Source organism: Hordeum vulgare, chromosome 1H, assembly GCF_904849725.1.
Source record: "Hordeum vulgare subsp. vulgare chromosome 1H, MorexV3_pseudomolecules_assembly, whole genome shotgun sequence".
NCBI classification, from domain to species: domain Eukaryota; kingdom Viridiplantae; phylum Streptophyta; class Magnoliopsida; order Poales; family Poaceae; genus Hordeum; species Hordeum vulgare.
Genome location: NC_058518.1, coordinates 467,417,083 through 467,443,428, shown reverse-complemented (window position 1 = coordinate 467,443,428; position 26,346 = coordinate 467,417,083). Strand labels below are relative to the sequence as shown.

The window sequence follows — 26,346 nt, the reverse complement described above, 5'->3', positions numbered from 1 at the left end:
TCCCCGATGGTCAGAAGATTCTTCCGGCACCGAACGAGTAGTGAGCCTTCCCAAGTGGATCCTCCCGCGGGAATGTGTGCTCCTGTTCGAAAACGAAACGGATCCCATCCGGGATGCCCCCAACTTTGTGTCCCTGCCGATCGGTCTCGGTGCGATGGAATGTAAAAGGAAGAAGGAGCGGCCTCTTGTGGTTCTGGTTCTCCATTTGGCCGGGGAAGAATCGCTTACCTCATCTTCTCGAGAAGAGAGCACCCACCGCCAGGCCAGATGGAGCGGGCGCATTTTAGTTTTTTATAGTCCTCGTCATCCCTGACATTACTCAATCAGTCTTAAACAAACCCCCATCTGTGTGCTTCAAAGTTGTACGATGCTTGATACCAGGCCAGATGTACGTATCTATTTATCTGCTTTGGGTAATCGCTCCCTAAAAACGACAGGGAAGTGCACAAGAAAACCACGTAATAATTAACATGAAGTTCATCATCATTAGTGTAGCAGGGGTCAATGAGAGGGTGACCGATGCTAATACCCTCGAGCAACTTAATAAGATGAATGAGAACGCTACAACAAGGAGGAAAAAGAACGAGCGCCAAGCCGGTATGCGGCTGCTGTCCAAATGCTACTACTCTACTAGTACTACCACATGCACGACACTAACTGACCAGCAGTGTACTCCTCCTGTGCTACTAGTAGCAGCTAGTACTCACCTACTAGTAGTAGCACGTCTCCCATGGCTCGGGAGATTAAACAGTACGTAAGTACGTACTACTACCAAATCGAATATTAATCAATTATTTCACCGTGGGCGTGGTGTTATGTACACAGAGGCCAAAAGGTGGGGTAAAAAATTCCGTATCCATCCTGCTGCTGCTGCTCATGCCTCATGCTCCCTCCCTCTCCGTCCGGTGCGCTGCTACATGGATGATCTCTGCTGGCTGGAACCAAGGGCACGTGCCCTCGACCACGCCCGGCTTTCTCCGATGGCGGCTGGGCCGGTTGCTGCTCCAAGGAACCGTGGTCAACCGAGGGGCTGGAGCTGGCCGCATTGCATCTGCATCAGAACAGCGTCGTCGATGCGGCCACCGTTGCCGTGGTAGCCGCCGTTGCTGCTGGCCTCGAGCTTCACGCTGCCGTAGAGATGGGGCGTGAAGTGGTGGCCGAGGGGATGCGGCTTGCTGTCGACGAGCACGCCGAACTGCTCCGAGGAGTGGGTGGAGCTGGCCGTGACCGCGGAGGGCGGCGACGGCGAGGGGTTGCTGTTGCTGGCGTGGTCGTCGTCGGGAATGTTGACGGTGGTGATGTCGTGGATGCTGGAGCGCCGCTTGTCCTTGCCGCCGGAGTTGAGCCGGATGAAGTACTTCTGCGCGTGGCTGGCCACCTGCGTCGGCGTCCGGCTCGTCACGTAGTTGCGCGAGATGTTCCGCCAGTCCCCTCGCCCGTACTTCTTCAGGCCCATCAAGAAGAGCCTGCGGCGAACAGGAAATTCGTCCCGCCGATCAACGAAACGCGCGGCGCAACGAGATTCGAAGCTGCACAACATGTGTGGGTTGAGTAATCGGGGGGCTTACTTGTGCTCCTCCTCTGTCCATGGCACGCCCTTCTTGCGCTCCTGCTCCGAGCCGCGCCCGCGCTTGCCGCCGTTGCCTCCCACCATGTAGCAGGAGCGCTTGAACGCCAGGTCGCCGCCGCCGTCCCAGTCGAGGGTGAATCCGGAGGCCGGGGAGCCGGCGTTGGCGTTGTAGTGGGGGAAGGGGACGAGGCCCGCCTCGATGAAGCACACGTCGTTCTCCAGGTCGTCGTAGTGCGTCATGACGTCCGCCACCGTCTTGCCGGGCAGCAGAGACGCCACCCGCTCCCACCGGTCCGGCGCGTCGCAGTCGACCCGCGCGAGCGCTTCCTCGAAGAGCTTGTTCTCCGCCGGCGACCACGCCCCGCCCCGCTGGTCCTGCAGGAACCAGCCGCCTGCCTGGCCCGCGAAGTAGGGCGCCGGCGGCACCGGCAGCACCTCCATCCACGACTCCTGCTTCATCATCTCTGCCAGCCCGACCAAGATTCCAAAGGCAGAGGAGGAGGAGAGAGGGGGAGTGGGCGCGGAGCAATTCCAGAAGGGAGGGGGAGTGGCAGTGGCAGCGGGGGCGGTATTTATGCCGCGGCCGCGGTGGTGGTGGGGGTGGTATCGGCTCCGGCGGATGCCGAAGTGGGCAGGGCAGGGATGATTCGGCCTCCACCGTGGGAGGGGAGGGGAGGGGAGCGCGGTTAAAGAAAGCAGAGGCTCCGTGATTGGGCCTTGGTGGAGTTTGTGGACTCTCGACCAAACAAAAGCCTCCTGATCTCCCTCTCTCCCCCTCGCCTCTCGCTTTCTCTCTATACAGTGTGTGTGCGAGAGAGAGAGAGAGGGTGTGCGTGCGTGCGTGCGCGTGAGGGAGGGTGTGGGTGTGGGAGTTGGTCCAGGCTGGAGAAATGAAATGATAGGAGCTGGGCTGGGAACTGGGCGCCTTTCCTGTGCGGGTGCGGGTGCAGGCGACGTCGCCTTTCTTTATTGGCCGTTGCTTGCCGCTTTTCCCAAGGCCGGACTGGACCTCGACTCGTCTCGCTCGCCCCAGCGGCATTTATTATTCCGCCCTTCTCCTGTCCGGAGACGAAACTCGTGTCCTCGACATCTTCCATTTAGGGTAGGTCTCTACGCCCTTCGTTTCTGTTGCGCTCAACAAACTCATTTTTCTCGAAACCGGAATTTTCCGCCGATCCTCCCTCCCCTGTTGTTTCTTAGCTTGGGCGGCGCACCTTTGCTCCTCTCTGTTTACTGTTGGCCCCTTCCTCTGTTGCTGGTCTTCTACGCTGATGGTACCAGCATTCCGAATCATGAGTGAGAAATGCATCACGATGGCCATCTTTGTTGCCATCAGGCTTCACTCATAAGCTCATCATACGCTTTGGGTGTCTTTTTAGCCCGTAAATGTGATGACCAAGTGTGGGTCGTTTTTTGGTTTAGACATCGAAATCAGGCCCGATTTAAGAAATGGGCGTTGCTCCATCTTCTTAAGAAACGTGGCTCTCACTTGATTAGGTTGCTAGATTTGGCTGTCACTCTATGCAGCATCTATTTCGTTTGAGAGCATCAACAACCACCTGGCACTCCAAACCAACCTCAAACATTTGATAACTGATTGATAAAAAAATCGATCCACACATGCGTGTCAAACCGGACTCAAACATATGAACGAACGTCCCGGTAACCAACTCCTACAAAAATTGACCCAGATAGGCGCGTCAAACAGGTCCCAATACACCAACTGGCCTGCATCCCTCAAATCTCGGCTAAATATGAGGCGGATATGGGATGGCCCGAGTATTGGGGATATACCCAACACGTATAACTCGCCCAACTTTTAACCCGGGATCCGTGGAAGACGGTCTAAACGGAAGATGATAATGAGAAGAACAAGGCCGAGAAGGCCAGCTCGTTATGCGGGCCGGCTTGATGACGTTGTCTAGATGGTCAGCTCAAGCATGAAGATACAATGGACTCTTTCTTTTTCTTGGAGAGTAAGGGAAGTAGGAGTTAGATTAGATCACGAGTGTTTTATTGACCCGGACTATGTTGTAAGCTCAAGGCCTCCACCTATACATAAAAGGGGAGCCCTCAAGCCTAAAATATCAAGTAAGAAACATGCAAGTACTCGAGAGCTAGGTTAGAGATCTCACACCCTTGTAATCGAGATTTCTATCAATATACACACAAGAAGGACATAGACTTTTACCTCCATCAGAGGGGCCGAACCTAGGTAAACTCGTCTCTCATTCTCAATCAACCCCTTTGAGTCTCCACCTAGCTGCGATGGCTCCACATGTAAGTCCTTTTAAGAAGGCATTTGTCTTGACAAAATAACAACAAGCGCCCACCGTGGGGCCGTCGCACGGTGGAATTGAGTTCTCGAAGGGAGCTCTTCCATGGTTCGGGAGCTACGCGGTTGGTCAGGCGACCAAAAGCCGCTGAGGCAAGCTCTACATCGACAAATCAGGCTCAGCCCCAAGGCTGACTCAATCGAGGCTAGGTACGGGGTCCTTTGGCAAGATCCGCGTCTTCATTGGCAAAATTGGCGCACGAGTACCAGAGCTGCACATCTACACCGATATCGTTGAGCAGGCCTGGTACGCCCAACCCGGACGGCGTCATGTCTTTGTCAGTTTCACTCAAGGAATCGGCCTCCCGGATGAGTCGGTAGGTGGCGAGGACACCCCCGTCAACTCCAGTGGTGAGTCGTCAATGGGAGACACCGAATCAATCTATCCCCTCTATGATGGGATACTTGAGGGCTTTCTGGAGAAATAAGCCGCCAAGGAATCCTGTGAGCCGCCCCAACAGGTCACCGTCTACATGGCAGGAACTGCGACGGCTCTCGTGCCGCCGACGGCGCCAGTAGGTCAGGAAAAACGCCGGCTCGGGTCATGAGCGATTTGATGGCTGAGGTGACCAAGCTTTTGGAGTGTCGTGTCAGTGTGGAAAACCAGGAGGAGCACAACGCGGAACTAGTAAAGCTTCACGCGGAGATGGCCAAGTTCCAACAAGAGATTGATGCCGAAAACGCTCGGATGGTGGAGTTGCACGCTCGTATCCGTGATCAGTCGGCATGCTTGAAGGCCGAGGCTTGGCAGTTAGGACTTCGGCAAGACGTTTCTGAGGCGGTCAACCAGAGGATACATCAACCTCGGCTGCCACCAAACATTACGCCAACTCATTTGTTTACTACTCCGCACACACGAGGGGTCAAGCATAATCCACCGGTGGGCAGGAAGATCCAGCTCAGCCTCCGCCGGCTTAGCCGTCGCCACAACGCTTTTGTACACCACAAGGTCACTTCTCCAACCCCGCTGACAATATGCTGGCGGCGACGTGTAATCTGGAGGCGCTCCCTATTCACGGAAATTCCCTAGTTGAGATCGAGGCTAGAAACACCATCGAGATGTTGAAGACAACAATGGTCCAACAAGCGAACTACTCCTACGGTCGAGATCGGATGCACTCCACGCCATATGCGAGTCATAGTAGGAGACGTTATGAGGAGTCTCCGTCCGTTTCCAGCAACACGTGCCGGCATCAGCCCCAAGTTTCCCTGAACCCGCCTGGGTTCCTAGACGCCCAAACAGTTGTCGACGCAGCGAGAGCCACTAGGTAGGCGGAAGTAGTGGCGACACGGGCGGCTCAACAGCCATAGCGGAACCGCAATCAACAACGTTGTGGGCTAGAGTCAATAACAGGACAATCGACGTCCCTTGTTTGTCCCCATCTCTTCCCAGTGAGCGTATGCCCAGAGATTTCAGGGGGCCTCGCAAGGTGCCCAGTTATACAGCAGATCTCGAGCCGCGGCAAGGATTGAGAGCTATGAGTTAGCAGTGGATATGCTCGACGTCAGCGACGTGGTGTGCGTGAAGTATTTGACGATGATGCTTGAAGGGCCGGCTCGAAGGTGGTTGAAATACCATCCACCGAATTCTATCAACACTTGGGCAGAGCTAGAGGAGCCATTTATCAAAAATTTCCACCGAACGCGCAAACGGCTAGTGACAATTGTGGATCTTCAACATTGCGTTGAGCGTCCGCACGAGTCAGCTCATCATTGGACTCGCAGGGTTGCCGAGATTATCCACTCATCACATAGCATCTCGGCTGCTCAAGTCGTCCTCATCTTGGAGAAAAGTTTCCATTTTCCACCGCTGGTTCTGAAGCTTGGTCGTTTGGAACGAAAGGCGTAGGACATGGGCGATTTGATGGACGTCCTTACCAGATACGCCGAGTCAGACGACACGAAGGATCCCGTCTCAGACAACGACAAAACTGACAAGAATAGGACGGGATATGGTGGCAAGGGTCATCAAAACCACGCACACAATGGTAATCACGGAGGTCAAGGCAACAATGGAAAGTGGAAGCAACCCGATGGCGGGTCAGACTTTGTTGCTAACACCAATACCAGTTACAAAAATCAGCACCGAAACAATCGGTGTGGAGGGTCTTATAATGGGATCAAACCATGGAATTATGAGGATGCGCCTAAGGAACTTTGTCCCAAGCATATCACCAAAGACAAGTCGTCCACTCATTTGTGGGAAAACTGCTATATTATGCAGGAATTCCGTAACCAAGCTTCTGAGAACTATCAAGGAGGTAAGGTGGGGGACATCCAGGTCAGCATGGCCTAGACAGGTCACATGGCGGTTTTTCAGGACGTGGTTTCCAAATTGAGGGCGGCTCACGGTCCGGTTTCCCGCATCAGGGAAATAATGGCGGTGGACAACATTCTGGTGAGAACAATCAACAACATAATGGTCAAGCCGGATTTCAAAGCAACCCTAAGCAGCTGAACGATGGTCAATATCACGTCTCCACCACTAATACTTGCAAGCGAGACAACAAATTCAAACAAAGGGCCATCAATACGGTTGAGCTTGCAGTTCCCACATATCTTAATTGGTCACAACAACCAGTCACCTGGAGTAGGGAAGATCACCCACTGGGTTAATAACCCAGGTGGTTTAGCTTTGGTGGTGGCGCCTCAGGTTGGTGGATACACCTTCAGTAAGGTTTTCATGGATGGGGGGAGCAGCATCAATATGTTGTACTATGACACTTTTCAGAGGATGAACCTCCTTGAGAGGAACTTGTTACCTTCAACCATAGTCTTTCGTGGGATCATTCGTGGGAAGTCATCATACCCAATCGGGGGGGGGGGGGGGGGGGGGTTAAGGTGGATGTTGCTCTTGGTGACTAATCTAACTTCAGATGTGAATCTTTGATGTTTGAGGTGGTCAATATCGAAAGTCCTTATCATGCCTTGTTTGGACGGTCAGCTTATGCTCATTTTGTGGCCCGACCCTGCCGTCTTTATCTCAAGCTTAAGATGCGTGGTCCCAGTGACATTATCACTATATGGGGTAGCATAAAGATAGCTCAGGAGTGCGATGAGGGGGATGCGGCCTATGCTGAGTCGGCCTGTGCACCTAAAGAATTGAAGTTTTATGTGACCAACATCGACCCGACTGATATGAGCCCCCTCAAAAAGCCAACTACTGAGTCTGAATCGTTACTGAAATTCAAGTCGGTTGAATACCATGCAGGTTGATTTCACCCCAGGAGATTCTTCCAGGAAGTTCACTATTGGGACCGGCTTAGATCCCAAATAGGAAAGCGCGCTCATTGAGTTCATCCGTGAGAATCGAGACATCTTCGCATGGAAACCTTCTGACAATCATGGAGTGCCAAGAGAACTCGCTGAGCACCGCCTTAATATTGATACAAAGATGAAACCACTACGGCAATACCTCTGTTGCTTTAATGAGGCGATACGTAATACCATTGGAGAAGAAGTAGCCTCACTCCTAGCTGTCGGGTTCATCGTCGAGGTTTTTCATCCTGAGTGGCTGGCTAACCTGGTGCTGGTTCTGAAAAAGAACGACACGTGGTGAATGTGTGTTGACTACACAGATATCAATAAGGCTTGTCCCAAAGATCCCTTTTCCCTCCCTCGTATCGATCATATCATTGGTTCTACGCCGGGGTGTGAGCGTTTATGCTTTGTGCATGCATATTCCGATTACCATGAGATCGAGATGGCAGTTGTGGATCAAGAGAAGACAACTTTCATCACTACTTTCAGTGCTTTCTCCTATGTCTCCATGCCTTTTGGGCTCAAGAGTGCAGGGGAGACTTATCAATGGTGTGTTCAAAATTGCCTCCGTTCACAGATTGGGCACAACGCTCATGCTTATGTTGATGACATCATGATGAAATCTCAGAAGGAGGAAACACTCTTGGATGACCTGAAGGAGACGTTTGATAATCTTCGAGTATACCAGATTAAGCTTAACCCGACCAAGTGTGTCTTTGGTGTTCCCGTAGGCAAGTTACTAGGATTCCTGGTCTTCAAATGCGGCATCGAAGCCAATCCTGATAAAATCAGGGCAATCACTTTGCTGGGTAAGCCGGCTAATATTAATCAGGTTCAGAGCATGGCTGGTCGCATTGTGGCACTCAGACGGTTTATAAGCCACCTTGGAGAGATAGCAATTCTTCTTTATGAGTTACTAAAGAAAATAGATAGTTTTGTTTGGACTGACGTAGCTAATGAAGCTTTTGAAGCTCTCAAGGAGTAGCTAGTTGAGCCGCCTGTTTTAGTCTCCCCGACCGACAAAGAGCCCATGCTCCTGTACATTGCCACTAATTCAAAGGCGGTTAGTGTTGTAGTTGTCGTTGAACGGATGGAGGAAGGAAAAGAGTATCTGGTTCATCGTTCAATCTACTTTGTCAGTGAAGTCGTGACCTTATCCAAACAACGATATCCACATTGGCAAAAGCTGATTTTTGGAGTTTTTATGGCAAGCCAGAAGTTGAAGCATTATTTCCAGGAGCATCCAACTACTGTGGTCAGCTCGACACCCATTGGTGATATCATACAGAATCAAGAGGCCATTGGACGAATCACCAAGTGGGCAATTGAGCTTGGTCCTCATCATGTGAAGTACACGCCTCGTACAACCATAAAGTCACAAGCACTGGTGGATTTCATCAACGACTGGACAGAGCTGCAAATTCCAGAGGATAGTCCACACAATACATACCGAACTATACACTTTGACGGGTCCACACAATTGGAGGGCTCGGGGGATGGAGTTGTTTTATCTCCTCCACGAGGTGATAAATTATGCTATGTTTTACGGCTCATGTTCCCTTGTACTAATAATGCGGTCGACTATGAGGCCCTTCTGCACGGGCTCAGTATGGCTAACGAGATGAATCTTAGCCGGGTCACATGTTTGGGTGATTCATATTTGGTGGCTCAACAAGTCTCAGGTACTTGGGATTCGAAAGACCCATTGATGGCGGCTTATCGACGAGCGGTCACCAAAATGGGGTGTTACTTCCAAAGGTAGGAGGTGGATCATATTGATCGCCGGCTTAATGCGGCCTTAGATGCATTATCACGCCATGGTTCTGAGTGCAAGCCCGTCCCTCCCAATGTATTCTTGGATGCCCTCCACAACCCTTGTGTCAAATTACCAACCGAGGAGGATATAGCTAGTCCTAACCCGAAAGAACACCTGGTGGCAGAACTCCATGTTATTCCTGACTGGACTAAGCCATACTTAGCATACCTTACTCGAATAAAAAGACTCATCTACTCATGGAGGTTGATAAATTTACCAAGTGGGCTGAGGCAGAACCAGTCAGCGATTGCGATGCACAGACAACAGTCAAGTTTTTGAAGAAGTTGATTTTCTGTTTTGGCTACCCTCATAGCATCATCACTCACAATGGTACCAATCTATCTAAGGGAGCGATGGAGTAGTTATGTCAGCGCGAACACATCTGGCTTGATTTGGCGACAGTGGCACATCCGCAGTCCAACGGGCAAGAAGAATGAGCTAATCAAGAAATTTTGAGAGGGATCAAACCCCGGTGAGGGAGTACATAATTAAGGGGTCCTTGGGTAGTGAGATTACTACGAAGAGGTCGGTCCGACGGGCTGGGCCGAGTGTGCGATTGTCTCGTATTCAAGGAGGAGAACCCAAAGACTGGTGTGGCAACCAAGTAAAAGTAGACTAGGTCGGTTGTATGTAACCCTAGGCCCTCCCGGTAACTATATAAACCGGGGGTCCTCGTCCATGTAGGCAGATTATTCCACCTAGGGTATAGTGTATACGATCTCGAGGTAGACTCTGTAATCATCATCCACATTAATATAATCGAGTAGGACATAGGGTTTTACCTCCTCAAGAGGGCCCGAACGTGGGTAAACATTGTCTCCCCCTCTATGCTGCAAGCCATCGATCCAAGGTCCACAGTTCGGGACCCCCTACCCGAGATCTGGAGGTTTTGACATCGACATTGGTGCTTTCATTGAGAGTTCCACTCATTGGATCGCCGAAGGATCGATGGCGCGCCTAGTCATCAGCGAAGAGATCATTAACACGAACGTCTTCATCTCTAGACAAATCTTTGCCTTCAGAAGCGTGGTTCTGCCCGCCAATACGGCAGGCCACCTCGGCCTGGTCTATAACTTTGCCCCCGTTCAGGAAGTCAGGTTCGAAAACCTAGAGTTCACTGCTAACCCCCCGGGAGATCTTGCGTTAGCAAGACTTTTAACTCCTCTCAAGGAACCCCTGACCCCCCGACACTTTGGCGTGCGCAACCGCACGCCACGCCAACAGGATGACTTTCGTCCTCACCTCGGCCCTAGAGCTCGGCGCAGTGAATACACCGGAGCGTGGCTTCACTGAGAACACCCTGGGAGCGACCTCGAATGCCACCAGAGGATCAACAACACAGGTTGAACCCGAAAAATCAAGCCGTGCAAGCCCCGCTCAAATCCCCAATGTTACACAAGCTACTCGATCACATGCAAGTCATGGGGATGACGAACAACCAAGTAACGATCTATGACCAGCTCGGACTTAGACCCGACTACAAGGAAAATTATATCCCACCCCTTATGCACGTGCCAAAGATCATCGAGTGCCCACGCACGGGCTCCGCGCATCAATCACCTGAGCTGAGAACGGTCTATGTTCCGGTCAATGATCTTCCCGACTCATCCAACACTCTGGAAAATCTACCTCGAACTGACAACGCGTCAGGGCCAGCGGCACGCCAGCACGCCACCTAGTAGGGAGCGCGTCTATCGAGGTTTCCTACCCGCAAATCACATGAATCCAAAATCTTTCCCCACCGACCACCCATACCGAGAATAAAACGAAAGAGTACGGCTCCCCGGGCATGGACGAAGTTACGTAGAAGCCAGGAGAATCAACACACCACTTTTGGGACAGGTTCTTCCTCGGCAATAAGACCCTAGGCCACGACGAGCAGGAGCTAATTTACGCTTTCCAGGATCATTGCCACGATAAGGGCTTCCTCGACGCCCTCTCTCGTCGCCGGATTCAATCCTTCTCCGAGATGTTGAGCATAGTGCTCAAATATTGCGCCAGAGAAAGTACTTTGCAAATTCAGCAGATGTGCAACGACCCTAGACTCGCCAGACCAATCCAGACAAGACGCACACCGTCGGTTACGAGGCCGCTCGCAACCGGATGCTTGGCAAAAAGAACTCGGATGCAGGCTAAATCGGTCCTCGACATATTACTAGACGAGCCATGCCACATACATTTCGCCCCGCCCGAATCAAGCTCCTATTGGAAATATGCCCTAGAGGCAATGATAAAGTAGTTATTATTATATTTCCTATTTTAAGATAATCATTTATTATCCATGCTATAGTTGTATTGAATGAAAGCATAGATACATGTGTGGATATATAGACAAAACAATGTCCCTGGCAAGCCTCTAGTTGGCTAGCCAGTTGATCAAAGATGGTTAAGGTTTTCTGACCATACGCAAGTGTTGTCGCTTGATAACTGGATCACATCATTAGGAGAATCATGTGATGGACTAGACCCAAACTGTGAACGTAGCATGTCATCGTGTCATTTTATTGCTATTGTTTTCTGCGTGTCAAGTATTCATTCCTATGACCATGAGATCATGTAACTCACTGACACCGGAGGAATACCTTGTGTGTATCAAACGTCACAACATTACTGGGTGACTATAAAGGTGCTCTACAGGTATCTCCGAAGGTGTCCGTTGAGTTAGCATGGATCAGGACTGGAATTTGTCACTCCGTGTGATGGAGAGGTATCTCGGGGCCCCCCTCGGTAATACAACATCACATACAAGCCTTGCAAGCATTGTGACTCAAGTGTAAGTCACGGGATCTTGTATTACAGAATGAGTAAAGAGACTTGCCGGTAACGAGATTGAAATAGGTATACGGATACCGACGATCAAATCTCGGGCAAGTAACATACCGAAGGACAAAGGGAATGATATACGGGATTGTATGAATCCTTGGCACAGAGGTTCAACCGATAAGATCTTCGTAGAATATGTAGGATCCAATATGGACATACATGTCCCACTATTGGATATTGACCGAGGAGTGTCTCGGTTCATGTCTGCATACTTCTCGAACCCGCGGGATCTGCACACTTAAGGTTCGATGATGTTTTAGTATAGTTGAGTTATATGTGTTGGTGACCGAAGGTTGTTCGGAGTCCCGGATGAGATCACGGCGTCTCGAGGGTTTCGGGAATGGTCTGGAAACGAAGATTGATATATAGGATGGTTTCATTTGGTCACCAGAAAGTTTTCGGGCATTACCGGCAGTGTACCGGGAATGACGAATGGGTTCCGGATATTCACCGGGAGGGGCCCACCCACCCAGGAGTGAGCCCAGTGACCCTAGGGTGGTGCACCAGCCCTTAGTGGGCTGGTGAGGAGAGGGCTATGACGCCACAAGGGAAAAATACCAAAGGAAAGAAGAAAAAAAGAAAGAGGGAGGTGGGAAGGAAGGAGTGGACTCCTTCCCCCAAACCAAATTGGGGTGAGAGTCCACCTCCTCCCTTCGGCCGGCGCCCTTGGGGCTCCCTTGAGCCCCAAGGCTAGCCCCTCCCCTCCTCCTATATATGTTGGTAGTTTTAGGGCTTTTGAGACACAACTTTTGCCACGTGCAACTCAAACCTATACCACGTAGTTCTACCTGTAGATCAGATTTCTGCGGAGCTCGGGCGGAGCCCTACAGGAGTAGATCATCACCACCACCGGAGCGCCGTCACGCTGCCGGAGAACTCATCTACTTCTCCGTCTCTCTTGCTGGATCAAGAAGGCCGAGATCGTCATCGAGCTGTACGTGTGCTGAATGCGGAGGTGCCGTCCATTCTGCGCTAGATCGGAACGGATCGTGGGATGACGGTGATTTGAATCATGAAGTTGTACCACTACAGCAATGCTACTGCAACAAAAGACCTTCCAATGACACCAGAAACAAGCGTGCTGATGGGAGACTATTCTTGTCTTGATACTCCTCAGCAACGGCACCAGGAATCCTTGTGCTACGGCTACGCCTTTAGGGACTTCCTTGGCAAATATGCAAAGGATCCCCCCGTGGCCTTGGAGCCTTCCGGTGGTGTTCCCTCGAAGCGGAAAGGGTGATGTAGCACAGCGGCGGTCAGTATTTCCCTCAGTTTTGGGAACCAAGGTATCGATCCAGTGAAGGAATATCACAAGTACCTGCACAAACACAAAGAGCTTGGACCCAACGCTATGAAGGGGTTGTCAATCCCTTACAGATTGTTTGCCAAGTGAGAACTGAAAGCAACAAAGTAACAAAGCAAAGTAAAAGCAAAAGTGGAAACGATAGGTGTGAATAGACCCGGGGGCCGTAGTGTTCACTAGTGGCTTCTCTCATGAAAGCAAGTAGACGGTGGGTGAACAAATTACTGTCGAGCAATTGATAGAACCGCGCAAAGTCGTGACGTTATCTACGGAAATGATTATATCTATAGGCATCACGTCCAAAACAAGTAGACCGATACTTTCTGCATCTACTACTATTACTCCACACGTCGACCGGTATCCAGCATGCATCTAGTGTATTAAGTCCAAAAGAATAGAGTAACGCCTTAAGCAAGATGACATGATGTAGATGGACAATCTCATATCTACGATAAAAGCCCATCTTGTTACCCTTGATGGCAACAACACCATGTGTGCCTTGCTGCCCCTTCTATCACTGGGAAAGGTCACCACACGGTATGAACCCAAAACCAAGCACTTCTCCCATTGCAAGAATCATAGATCTAGTTGGCCAAACAAAACCCAAGATTCGGAGAGACTTACAAGGATATCACATCATGCATATAAGAAATCAGCAAAGACTCAAATATATATCATAGATAATCTGATCACAAATCCACAATTCATCAGATCTCGACAAACACACCGCCAAAAAGGATTACATCGGATAGATCTCCATGAAGATCATGGAGAACTTTGTATTGAAGATCCAAGAGAGAGAAGAAGCCATCTAGCTACTACCTACGGACCCGTAGGTCTGAAGTGAACTACTCATGAGTCATTGGAGGGGCGATGATGTTGATGAAGAAGCCCTCCAAATCCAAAGTCCCCTCCGGCAGGGCACCGGGAAGGGTCTCGAGATGAGATCTCGCGGAGACGGAAGCTTGCGGCGGCGAAAAAGTGTTTTCGTGGATGCCCTGATTTTTGCTAGATATTTAGGGAATTTATAGGCCAAAGACCTAGGGCATGGGAGCGCCACGGGGGCCACAAGCTTGGTTGCCGCGTCCTCCCCCTGGCCGCGGCAACAGGGCTTGTGGGCCCCTTGTGGGCCCACTTGCTTGGCCCTCAAGCCTCCCGATCTTCTTCCGTTCTGGAAAAATTTATTTTGGGGATTTTATTCCGTTTGGACTCCGTTCCAAAATCAGATCTGAAAAGAGTCAAAAACACAGAAAAAACCGGAAATGGCGCTTGGCACTGAGTTAATAAGTTAGTCCCAAAAAAGATATAAAAGGTAAAAAAAACATCCAAAGTTGACAAGATAACAGCGTGAAACCATAAAAAATTATAGATACGTTTGAGACGTATCAAGCATTCCCAAGCTTAACTCCTGCTCGTCCTCGAGTAGGGAAGTGATAAAGAATGAATTTTTGATGCTTTCATGCTGCCTAACATAGATGTCCTTTGTAACTCCTCTTATGTGACGTGAATGTTCAGATCCATTAGATTCAAAACAATAGTTTGATATTGACGTGGAGACAAATAATAATTCAAGCAAACTAGCAAGGTAATCATGAACTTTCAAAATAACAGGCCAAAAGAAAGTTATCCCCACAAAATCATATAGTCTGGCTATGCTCTATCATCATCGCACAACGAATTTAAATCATGCACAACCCAGGTATTGGCCAAGTAATTGTTTTCACACCTTTACTTTCTCAAACCTTTTCAACTCTCACACAATACATGAGCGTGAGCCATGGTTTTAGCACTATAAGCGGTGTGGATTGTGGTGGAGGTTGCAAGACAAACAAGGAGAAGATGGTCACATTGACTAGGCATATCAATGAGCTATGGAGATGCTCATCAATAGATATGAATGTGAATGAGTAGGGATTGCCATACAAATGATGCACTAGAGCTAAGAGTATCTGAAAGCTCTTAAAGAAAACTAGTGGGGGTGCATCCAACTTGCTTGCTCACGAAGACCTAAGGCAAATTTGAAGAAGACTATCATTGGAATATACAAGATAAGTTATATAATGAAAATTTCCCACTAGCTATATGGTGGTGACAAAACGAGAGACTCTCAATCATGAAGATCATGGTGCTTAATATGCTCAAGTGTGGAAAGGTGGTAGCATTGTCCCTTCTCTCCTTTTCTCTCATTTTTTTTTGAATGGGCTCTTTGGCCTCTTTTATTTCCTCACATGGGAAAATTCTCCATCAATGATGATCATCACACTTTCAACTAAAAACTTAGAGCAACGATGACTCTATATGGAATGCCTTCGGTAGTGTACCGTGACAATGATCTAGCATGGCATAGACATAAATGGAAACATCATGCTAGCTATCTTACGATCATGCAATGGCAATGTAGACGTGGTGGCACATGTCATGGTGGTAGTTGCATGGCAATATATCTCGGAATGACTTTGAAAAAGCCATAGTAGGTAGGTATGGTGTCTGTTTTGAGGGAGGCTAATGGTGGGTTTTGTGCACCGGCGAAAGTTGCACGACACTAAAGAAGATAGTGATGGTGGAAGGTGAAAGTGCATCTAAACCATGGACTCAACATTAATCATGAAGAACTCATATACTTGTTGCAAAAGTTTTAGTAGTAATAGAAACAAAGCATTCAACACATACTCCTAGGGGAAGGGTTGGTAGGTATAAACCATCGCGCGATCCCAACCGCCACACAAAGGATGACAATCAATAGACTAATCATGCTCAGACTTCATCACATAGCGGTTCACCATACGTGCATGCTACAGGAATCACTAACTTCAACACAAGTATTTCTAGATCCACAACACCTTACTAATATAACTTCAATACTACCATAACCACAACTCAAAACTAGTTGAGATGAATCAAACTTCTCTAACTATTCAATTCACATGAAGGTGGAAGTTTTCGTATCCCTTTCGATAACTACTCCTTTTGAGACTACTTTCACAACATAGATCAACTACCAAGCCACGCACCGCCGTGCTCTAAAAGATATAAGTGAAGCACATGTGAGCTGAATTGTCTACCAAAGGATATAAGTGAAGCTCGACAAAATCACGGTGAGTGCATGTCTCTCTCTCTAGGTGTGCAGCAAGGATGATTGTGACACAACAGAAATAGAAGACTCCTACGATAGAAGACGCTCCAAGCAAAACACATAACATGTGGTGAATAAAAATATAGCCCCAAGTAACGTTACCGATGGATTGAAGACGAAAGAGGGGATGCCTTCCCGGGGCATCCCCAAGCTTATACTTTTATGACATCCTTGAATCATCTTGGGGTGCCTTGGGCATCCCCAAGCTTGAGCTCTTGCCACTCTTTATATTTTCGTCCATAAGAACTTCACCCAAAACTTGAAAACTTCACAACACGAAACTTAAACAGAAACTCGTGATAACATTAGTATAAGAAAGCAAACCACCACTTCCTTAGGTACTGTAGCAAACTTAAATTATACTTACATTGATGTTGGGTTACTGTATTTTCAATCTTCCATGGCTAATACTCCCCGATACTATCCATAGTTTTATCAAAATAAGCTACCAACACAACAAAAACAGAATCTGTTAACAACATACCAGTCTGTAGCAATCTGTATACTTCGTATACTTCTGGTACTTCAAAATTTATGACAAATTACGACGGTCTGAAGAATTTGCGTAGCAATCAGCAGGAAAAAGAATCAACTCAAAATCTCTTACAGAAAAAAAAGAAAATTCTTTTCGTGAGCAGAAAGTTTCTGTCTTTTCCAGGATGACCAAACGATCATCCCCAAGACTAATCATAACGCTTTTTCTTGGCACAAACAAAAAAGGAACACAAAAAACAAAATCATAACAGAATTATGAAAGTGTGTGAAACACAAAACAGAAAGAAAAATGATAGATTCGTTGGGTTGCCTCCCAACAAGCGCTATTGTTTAACGCCCTTAGCTAGGCATAAGGTGATGGAATCACGTATAGTCATCCTTGGTGCTCAAACCATAAGTAGCCCTCATCATAGATTCATAAGGAATCTTATTTTCTTTCTAGGAAAATGCTCCATGCCCTTCTTTAGGGGAAATTAAAATCTAATATTCCCTTCCTTCATATCGATGATAGCACCAATAGTCCTTAGGAAAGGTCTACCGAGAATAATGTGACATGAAGGATTGCAATCTATGTCAAGTACAATGAAATCCATGGGTACATAGTTCTTATTTGGAACAATAAGAACATCATCGATCCTTCGCATGGGTTTCTTGACCGTAGAATCCGCAAGATGCAAATTAAGAGAACACTCTTAAATCTCATGAAAACCAAGAATATCACATAAAGACTTTCGAATCGCGGAAACACTAGCACCCAAATCACACAAAGCATTGCACTCATAGTTTTTGATCTTGATTTTGATAGTAGGTTCCCACTCATCATGAAGTTTTCTAGGTATAGAGACTTCTAGTTCGAGCTTCTCTTCAAGAGATTTCATCATAGCATCTACGATATGCGCGGTAAAGGCTTTGCTTTGGCTATAAGCATGTGGAGAGTTTGCAATGGATTGCATCAAAGAAATGCATTCAAACAAGGAGCAACTATCATAATTGAATTCCTTGAAATCCAAAGTGGGAGTTTCATTACTACCCAAAATTTTGATTTCTTCTACTCCACTCTCCACACCTTTATCATCAAGATAGGTGGACTCCGAATCATTGGGGCGTTTTTCAACCAAAGTGGATTCATATCCAGCCCCTTCATAAATAGGTTTGACACGCGCAAACAAAGATTCAAGAGGAGTCACACCAAGCACTTTAAGATCTTCGTGATTTGCATCACTAGAACACACCCTTTTAAACCATTCATGCCTAACGCGAATTTGGGCGGTTCTTTCTTTGCTCTCATTCATGGAGACACGCATAACTTTCAAAGTTTCATCCAAGTTGACCTTGGGAGGAGCACATCTAACTTTCAAAGCATCAATATCACAAGACATCCTATCAACGCTCTTAGCCAAATCGTCAATTTTGAGTAGTTTTTCCTCTATGGACGCATTGAAAATCTTTTGAGAGTTGATGAACTCTTTGATATTACTCTCTAAATCAGAGGGTAATTTGTTGTGATTTCCATAATTGTTGTTGTAGGAATTGCCATAATTGTTAGAGGAGTTACTAGGAAAATACCTAGGAACATAGTTTCCTCTAAAAGCATTGGTGTTGCCAAAATTGTTCCTACCAACAAAATTAACGTCCAAACTAGCGTTGCTACTCTCAATCAAGGAAGATAGTGGCATGTCATTAGGATCTAAAGGAGCGTTTCTACTAGAAACCAAATTCATTAACTCATCCATCTTAGTACTAAGCGAGTTAATTTCTTCTATAGCGTGTAACTTTTTGCTAGCAAGTGACCTTTCAGTATGCCACTGAGAGTAGTTGGTCATGATATTGTCTAGGAGTTTTGTAGTGTCTCCTAACGTGATTTCCATGAACGTTTGACCTGAGGCGCAGTCCAAGATATTGCGAGAGGCAAAATTCAAGCCAGCGTAAAAGATTTGTATAATCATCCACAAACTCAAGCCATGAGCGGGAGAATTTCTAATCATTAACTTCATCCTCTCTCAAGATTGTGTAACGTGTTCATGATCAAGTTGCTTGAAATTCATGATATCGTTACGTAAGGAGATAATCTTAGCCGGCGGAAAATACTTGGATATGTAAGCATCTTTGCACTTATCCCAAGAATCGATACTATTTTTAGGCAAAGAAGAAAATCAAGTTTTTGCGTGATCTCGCAACGAGAAAGGAACAAGCTTCAACTTAATCACGTCATTATCCACATCTCTTTTCTTTTGCATATCGCAAAGCTCAATGAAGGTATTGAGATGGGATGCAGAATCTTCACTAGGAAGGCCACATAATTGCTCTTTCATAACAAGATTCAGCAAAGCAGCGTTGATCTCATACGACTCCGCACTAGTGGCGGGAGCAATCGGATTACTAATAAAATCATTATTATTGGTACTCGAGAAGTCGCAAAGTTTGGTGTTTTCAGCCATGATGACTTCAACAAACAAACCAGCACACAATCAAGCAAGAAAACCGGCAAAGGAAAACGGCAAAAAGGCAAAAGAAAACAGCAAAGGAGAAAGGCAAATGAAAACGACAAATGTGAAGTGGGGGAGAAGAAAACGAGAGGCAACTTGCAAAAAAATTAAATGCAAGAGATGAGTTTGTGAGACCTACTTGGATAGATCTCTCCTCCCCAACAATGACGCCAAAACACAAAGAGCTTGCACCCAACGCTATGAAGGGGTTGTCAATCCCTTATAGATTGTTTGCCAAGTGAGAACTGAAAGCAACAAAGTAACAAAGCAAAGTAAAAGCGAAAGTGGAAACGGTAGGTGTGAATAGACCCGGGGGCCATAATGTTCACTAGTGGTTTCTCTCATGAAAGCAAGTAGACGGTGGGTGAACGAATTACTGTCGAGCAACTGATAGAACCGCGCAAAGTCGTGACGTTATCTACAACAACGATTATATCTATAGGCATCACGTCCAAAACAAGTAGACCGATACTTTCTGCATCTACTACTATTACTCCACACGTCGACCGCTATCCAGCATGCATCTAGTGTATTAAGTACAAAAGAACAGAGTAACGCCTTAAGCAAGATGACATGATGTAGATGGACAATCTCATATCTACGATAAAAGCCCATCTTGTTACCCTTGATGGAAACAACATGATGTGTGCGTTGCTGCCCCTTCTGTTACTTGGAAAGGTCACCACACGGTATGAACCCAAAACCAAGCACTTCTCCCATTGCAAGAATCATAGATCTAGTTGGCCAAACAAAACCCAATATTCGGAGAGACTTACAAGGATATCAAATCATGCATATAAGAAATCAGCAAAGACTCAAATATATATCATAGATAATCTGATCACAAATCCACAATCCATCGGATCTCGACAAACACACCACCAAAGAGGATTACATCGGATAGATCTCCATGAAGATCATGGAGAACTTTGTATTGAAGATCGAAGAGAGAGAAGAAGCCATCTAGCTACTACCTACGGACCCGTAGGTCTGAAGTGAACTACTCACGAGTCATTGGAGGGGCGATGATGTTGATGAAGAAGCCCTCCAACTCCAAAGTCCCCTCTGGCAGGGCACCGGGAAGGGTCTCTAGATGAGATCTCGCGGAAACGGAAGCTTGCGGCGGCGGAAAAGTGTTTTCGTGGATGCCCTGATTTTTTCTGGATTTTTAAGGAATTTATAGGCCAAAGACCTAGGGCAGGGGAGCGCCAGGGGGGCCACAAGCTTGGTTGCCGCAGCCTCCCCCTCGCCGCATCAGCAGGGCTTGTGGGCCCCCTGTGGGCCCACTTGCTTGGCCCTCAATCCTCCCGATCTTCTTCAGTTCTGGAAAAATTTATTTCGGAGATTTTATTCCGTTTGGACTCCGTTCCAGAATCAGATCTGAAAAGAGTCAAAATCACAGAAAAACAGGAACTGGCGCTTGGCATTGAGTTAATAAGTTAGTCCCCAAAAAGATATAAAAGGTAAACAAAACATCCAAAGTTGACAAGATAACAATGTGAAACCATAAAAGATTATAGATACGTTTGAGACGTATCAAGCAACCGCGTTTCTTAACACTTCCCGCTTAGCGATCTACAAGGGTATGTAGATCTAATCTCCTCTCGTAGATGAACATCACCATGATAGGTCTTCGTGTGCATAGGAAAGTTTTTGTTTCTCATGCAATGTTCCCCAACAGCTCCACCCATCGCCTTAGAGCACGTTGGGTCGTCACACAGGTCGCAAAAAGTGAAGAGATTATCCTCATCGCGTTACCCACGGAGCGCCGACCAATGGCACCGCCAGATACAATCAAAGAGATCTTAACAATCTATGAGACGTTCACATCTAATGGCCAGAGAAAGAGAGCCTTTAGGGAGCTCCATCAAATCCATCATGTAGCAACGACAAACCCATGGTCGAACACACCTATCACATTTAACCAGGACGACGAGCCAATGACTAGCACAGGATGGGCACCTGCCATGCTAGTTCTAAACCGCATAGTCGACGACTTCAGAGTCAACAAGGTACTGATGGACGGGGGCAGCGACCTTAACCTCATTTATGAGGATACACTTGAAAGAATGCAGTTCGACCGATCTAGAATCGAGCCAAGCACAACCACCTTCCGGGGTATCGTCCCTGGAAGAGAGGCCCACTGCACATGATGAGTAACGCTCGACGTGGTGTTTGGCACACCTGATAACTACAAATCCGAGGAGCTGCTCTTTCATATCGTCCCTTTCCATAGTGGTTACCATGCACTATTGGGGCGGGAAGCCTTCACACGGTTTCACGCCATACCCCATTACGGGTACATGAAACTCAAAATGCGAGGACCGAACGGAGTGATCACGGTAAATAGTGACCCCAAAAGAGCCCTCCGGGCCAAAAACAAAACGACACCCCTCACCCTGGAAGTACTGGCACAGACCCTCGCCGTAGAAGAACTCACGACACTACGTGCCATGGTGGACAAAAATGACGTGATCCTCGGCAAGCGACCCAAACCCACATCCTTCAAGCCGTCCGACGAAATCGTCAAATTGCAGGTACATCCGACGAACCCCAATAAAACAGTGTCAATCGGGGCACAATTGGAGCCCGAAATCGACAAAGCACTACGTGTTTTTCTGCTCAAAAATTGGGACATATTTGCCTGGCACCCATATGACATGTCAGGAATCCCTCGGGGGTCGGCATAGCACAACCTGAATATAATAGCCGGTTTCAAACCCGTCAAACAGGCCTTGCGCTGATTTTTCGAACCTAAATGCCAATCTATGGTGAGGAGCTCGCCAAACTACTGGAAGCCGGTTTCATCAGGGACATTAAACACCCCGACTCGTTGGCAAACCTAGCCATGGTACCAAAGAAGGATAAATTCTGGGGGCAATGTGTCGATTTTAAAGACCTAAACGAAAGCTGCCCCAACAATCCCTTTCCATTGCCCCGAATAGGTCAGATTATTCATGCCATAGACGGTCATGATTCCCTATGATTCCTTGACGCCTATTCTGGATACCATTAGATCAAAATGAAGGAATCCAATCAGGCATCAACCGCATTCATAACAGGTGACGAGCCATTTTGTTTTAACACAATGCCGTTCGGACTGAAAAACCCGGGCACCACTTATCAACCCATGATTCAACTTGCTTAGGGAAACAACTCGGAAAAACAGTAGAGGCATACGTTAAGGATGTGGTCCTCAAGACTAGACACGTCAACCAGCTGGCAGACGACCTCAAAGAGACCTTCGTCAATTTACGGGAGTACGACATTCAACTTAATCTGGATAAATGCGTATTTGGTGTCCTCGCCGGCAAACTCCTTGGATTTATTGTATCGCAAAGAGGAGTCGAAGCCAATCCGTCCAAAATATGAGCATTGTCACAGCTCGCGACACCAATAGATCTACAACATGTCCAAAAGCTCGCACGCTGCATGGTGGCTCGAAGCCGATTTATATCTTGTTTAGGCGAGAAGGCCCTGGCATTGTATCGATTGCTGAAGAAAACCAAAGATTTCAAGTGAACCGCTGAGACCACAACGGCTTTGGATGACATCAAGGCGATATTAGCTAGCAACCCTATACTAGCAGCACCCTTCACAAGGGAGCCGATGTTGCTATACATCTCGGCCACCAATCAAGTCGTCATCACGATACTCGTCATAGAACGAGAAGCCGAGGGTCAAAAACTACAGATTCAAAGGTCGGTCTACTACATATCTGAAGTCCTCACCCCATGCAAAACCAGGTACCCACACTACCAAAAGATCGCCTATACAATGTTCATGGCATCATGGAAGCTTTGGCACTATTTCCAGGAGTGTGCGGTCACAGTGACTTCAGAAGTTTCGATGAACGATATTATAAACAATAAAGATGCCACTTTATGAATAGCAAAATGGGACATCGAGCTCCTACCTTTTGAGATCACCTAGAAACCTCGACGGGCCATTAAATCACAGGTCTTGGCCAGCTTCGTGGCGGAATGGACCGAGGCCGAACTCCCAAGAGAGTGTAGCACTTATGCTCATTGGACCATGTATTTCGACGGGTCCAAAACCCTCGCCAGACTGGGGGCTGGAGTGATTCTAACATCCCCCACCCGGGACAATGTTCGGTATGTGCTATAGATCATATACGCCAATTCAACCAACACTGCCGAATACGAAGCCGTGTTGCACAGTCTTTGGATGGCAGCCTTAATGGGCATTCAATGGCTCAAAGTACGAGGAGACTCTAACCTTGCCATTTCACAAATCAACGGCGAATTCGACGCAAAGAATCCAAAAATGACGGCTTATAGGAATGCTGTCCTCAAAATATCGTCATGATATGAAGTATTAAAGTTCCACCATGTCTCAAGAGACAACAACCAAGCAGCAGACATTCTCGCCCTCTTAGGCACAAAGCGTGACCCCATCCCTAGAAACATTTTCCTGGAACAGCTGTTCAAGCCATTTGTAGTATGGCAAGATGAGACGGTCCACACAGGGGCTCACGACGAAGAGCTGTTGGTACCCCCAGCGACCGAACACGACGATCAAGTCTTCGACGGGTCTTCAATCGAAGAAACACCCTCGGCCCATGTGGTCATGGCCATAACTACACCATGGACCGAACCCTTCCTTGCTTATCTATTATGCAATGAGCTGCCCGATGATCAAACCAAAGCGTGACATATCATCTGCTGATCAAAGACTTATAAGGTGCACGAGGGCTAGCTATATAAAAAGAGAACCATAGGAATACTCCAACGGTGCATATCGAAGGAAGAAGGAAGGCAACTTTTGGCCAAGGTACACGCTGGTATGGGCGGTCACCATGCAGCAGCACGGGTCCTGGTCAGCAAGGCTTTTCGAGCCAGATTCTACTGGCCAACGGCCCGAGAGGACGCCCACGCACTCGTTCAACATTGTACGGGGTGTCAACTCTTTGCAAACCAAAGCCACATGCCCCCAATAGCTCTTCAAACTATTCCGATCACTTGGCCTTTCGCGGTCTCGGGTGTGGACATGGTCGGCCCACTTAAAGAGCGGACCATGAAAAAGAAATACCTCCTGGTTTCGGTGAATAAATTTACCAAATGGATTGATGCAAAGCCGGTCACCTCGTACAAGGCTAAGCCTGTCATCAAATTCATCTCCAGTGCCGTACACCGTTATGGTGTTCCACACAACATAATAACACACTATGGTTCCAATTTCACCACCCAAGAGGTCAAACATTGGTGCGCAAACTTGGGAGTAAAGCTTGATTATGCCTCCGTATACCGCCCGCAGACCAACGAACAAGTTGAAAGATCCAACGAGCTCAATATGAGTGGTATTAAACCCAGGTTGGTCCGCTCCCTTCAAGACTCCGATTGCCAATGGGTGGAGGAGCTCGACTCTGTGCTATGGGGCTTGCGCACCACCCCGAATCGATCCATAGGGTACACCCCCTTCTTCATGGTGTACGGGGCTAAGGCAATCCTCCCCTGTGACATTATACATGACGCACCCCGGGTGCGCATGTATGAGAAAAAAGAGGCCGAATTAGATCGGCAAGACGACTTAGATGCATTGGAAGGCGAGCGCAACATAGCCCTGGCCCGATCAGCTTTCTATCAACAACAAGCTCGGCGCTATCAGAGTAGGGAAATCCGGGCAAAGGCATATAACATGGGAGGACTCGTCCTACGCCTCCCCGAGAAGCAGAAGCATAAACTTCACCCCAAGTGGGAGGGCCCTTTTCATAATCAATGAAATCTTAACACGAGGAGCTTATCACCTGCGCAGATCCAAAGACAACCCCCTCGAGCCGAACCCGTGGAATGCAGAGCGCCTTCGGCATTTTTACGGCTAGACCAATATAATCCTCCCTTTTCCATCACTTTCTTTTTCCCGTATCAACCATTTTTTATTGTTTCCTATAGGGATAATTTGCTGTTCCCGCGGAATGTTCGGCTTAACCGACACTCTAGGACATTTAGTGAATCGTCCGTGTTAAAGAGATTGTACAAGTAGCACTTGGGGGCTTCCTAAAGAAGATGTTCAATATATTTATCATATCTGGTTGTTCATATATTCATCTTAAAATAAAAAACATCGATTATTGCCATTATATGCATCAATTGGACTTAATATTTTAGCAATGCTGGGTTGCCTCGCTTGTGTGATTACTCTCTATGTTCCTGATGTATTCGGCTAGAGGGTAAAGGGAGGGGCGTTGTGATTGTTACGAACGGTTCACCTGAGCACGTACCTCAGACGGGGAAAGCCAAAGCTAGCGCTTCTTGAGATACAATTTGATTGGCTAGGACGATGCCTACCTATTTGGCAAATTTCACATTATAAAACCTCTGGCGATGTTGAGCGAATAGACATCCATACCCACTACACCTATGTAGCAGCCCAGGAAAAAGGAATCCATTAAGGAACTTTTTCTTCCGGAAGATGTTTCTTACGCCTAGTCGTAATATAACATAATCCACTCATATAACTTTTATTTGGTAGTACCGCATGGCTGGATTGCCTACTTATCGAAAATTTGATTCCTACTTTGGTAGGATACAAAGTATGAAGCACTGCCTAGTTTATAACATGGGAGGTACAAGCTGATGGCCAGTTAAAGAGAAAATTTTCAAAATATGGAGGGAAGTGCCTTAACACACAAATACCATTACAGGCGATTACACCTTTGGTGATTGATCTAGTTGATCTATCATAGTATCTAATGCACAGTCCTCCCGTGGCAAGCGCGCGAGAGGCATCACCTGATCGTACACCAGATGTGGAGGGACCTGATAACCCACAAGTGTAGGGGATCACCTGTTGCCTTTTTCGATAAGTAAGAGTGTCGAACCCAACGAGAAGCTAAAGGTAGAATAAATATTTCCTGAAGTTCTATTGACCAATGATACAACACTACGCACGCTAGTGCTTGCTCTACCTATAATTAGTATGAAACTATCTTGCGGGAAGTAACTAGAAGTACTTTGCAAGAAATAAACTTAGTAGTGACATAGCAAGATTTTTGTAATGCAATGGAAAGTTTGTCCCTAGGAAATTGAATATGATACGATAGATATTTGTTATATGCAATGAGGGAGAGGCATGAGCTAACATACTTTCTCTACTTGGATCAT

The 26,346-nt window shown here is 47.4% G+C and overlaps 1 protein-coding gene across 1 annotated transcript; it reads right to left on the bottom strand.

Moving 5' to 3' along the window:
- Positions 1 to 459: 459 nt before the first annotated feature.
- Positions 460 to 2,374, bottom strand: LOC123445866 (transcription factor DIVARICATA-like). Its single transcript, XM_045122814.1, has 2 exons — positions 1,569 to 2,374; positions 460 to 1,466 (listed from the first exon to the last, which is right to left on the bottom strand). Exons 1-2 carry the CDS (start codon positions 2,030 to 2,032, stop codon positions 1,019 to 1,021), a joined length of 912 nt encoding a protein of 303 aa, XP_044978749.1. The 5' UTR covers positions 2,033 to 2,374; the 3' UTR covers positions 460 to 1,018.
- Positions 2,375 to 26,346: the final 23,972 nt, after the last annotated feature.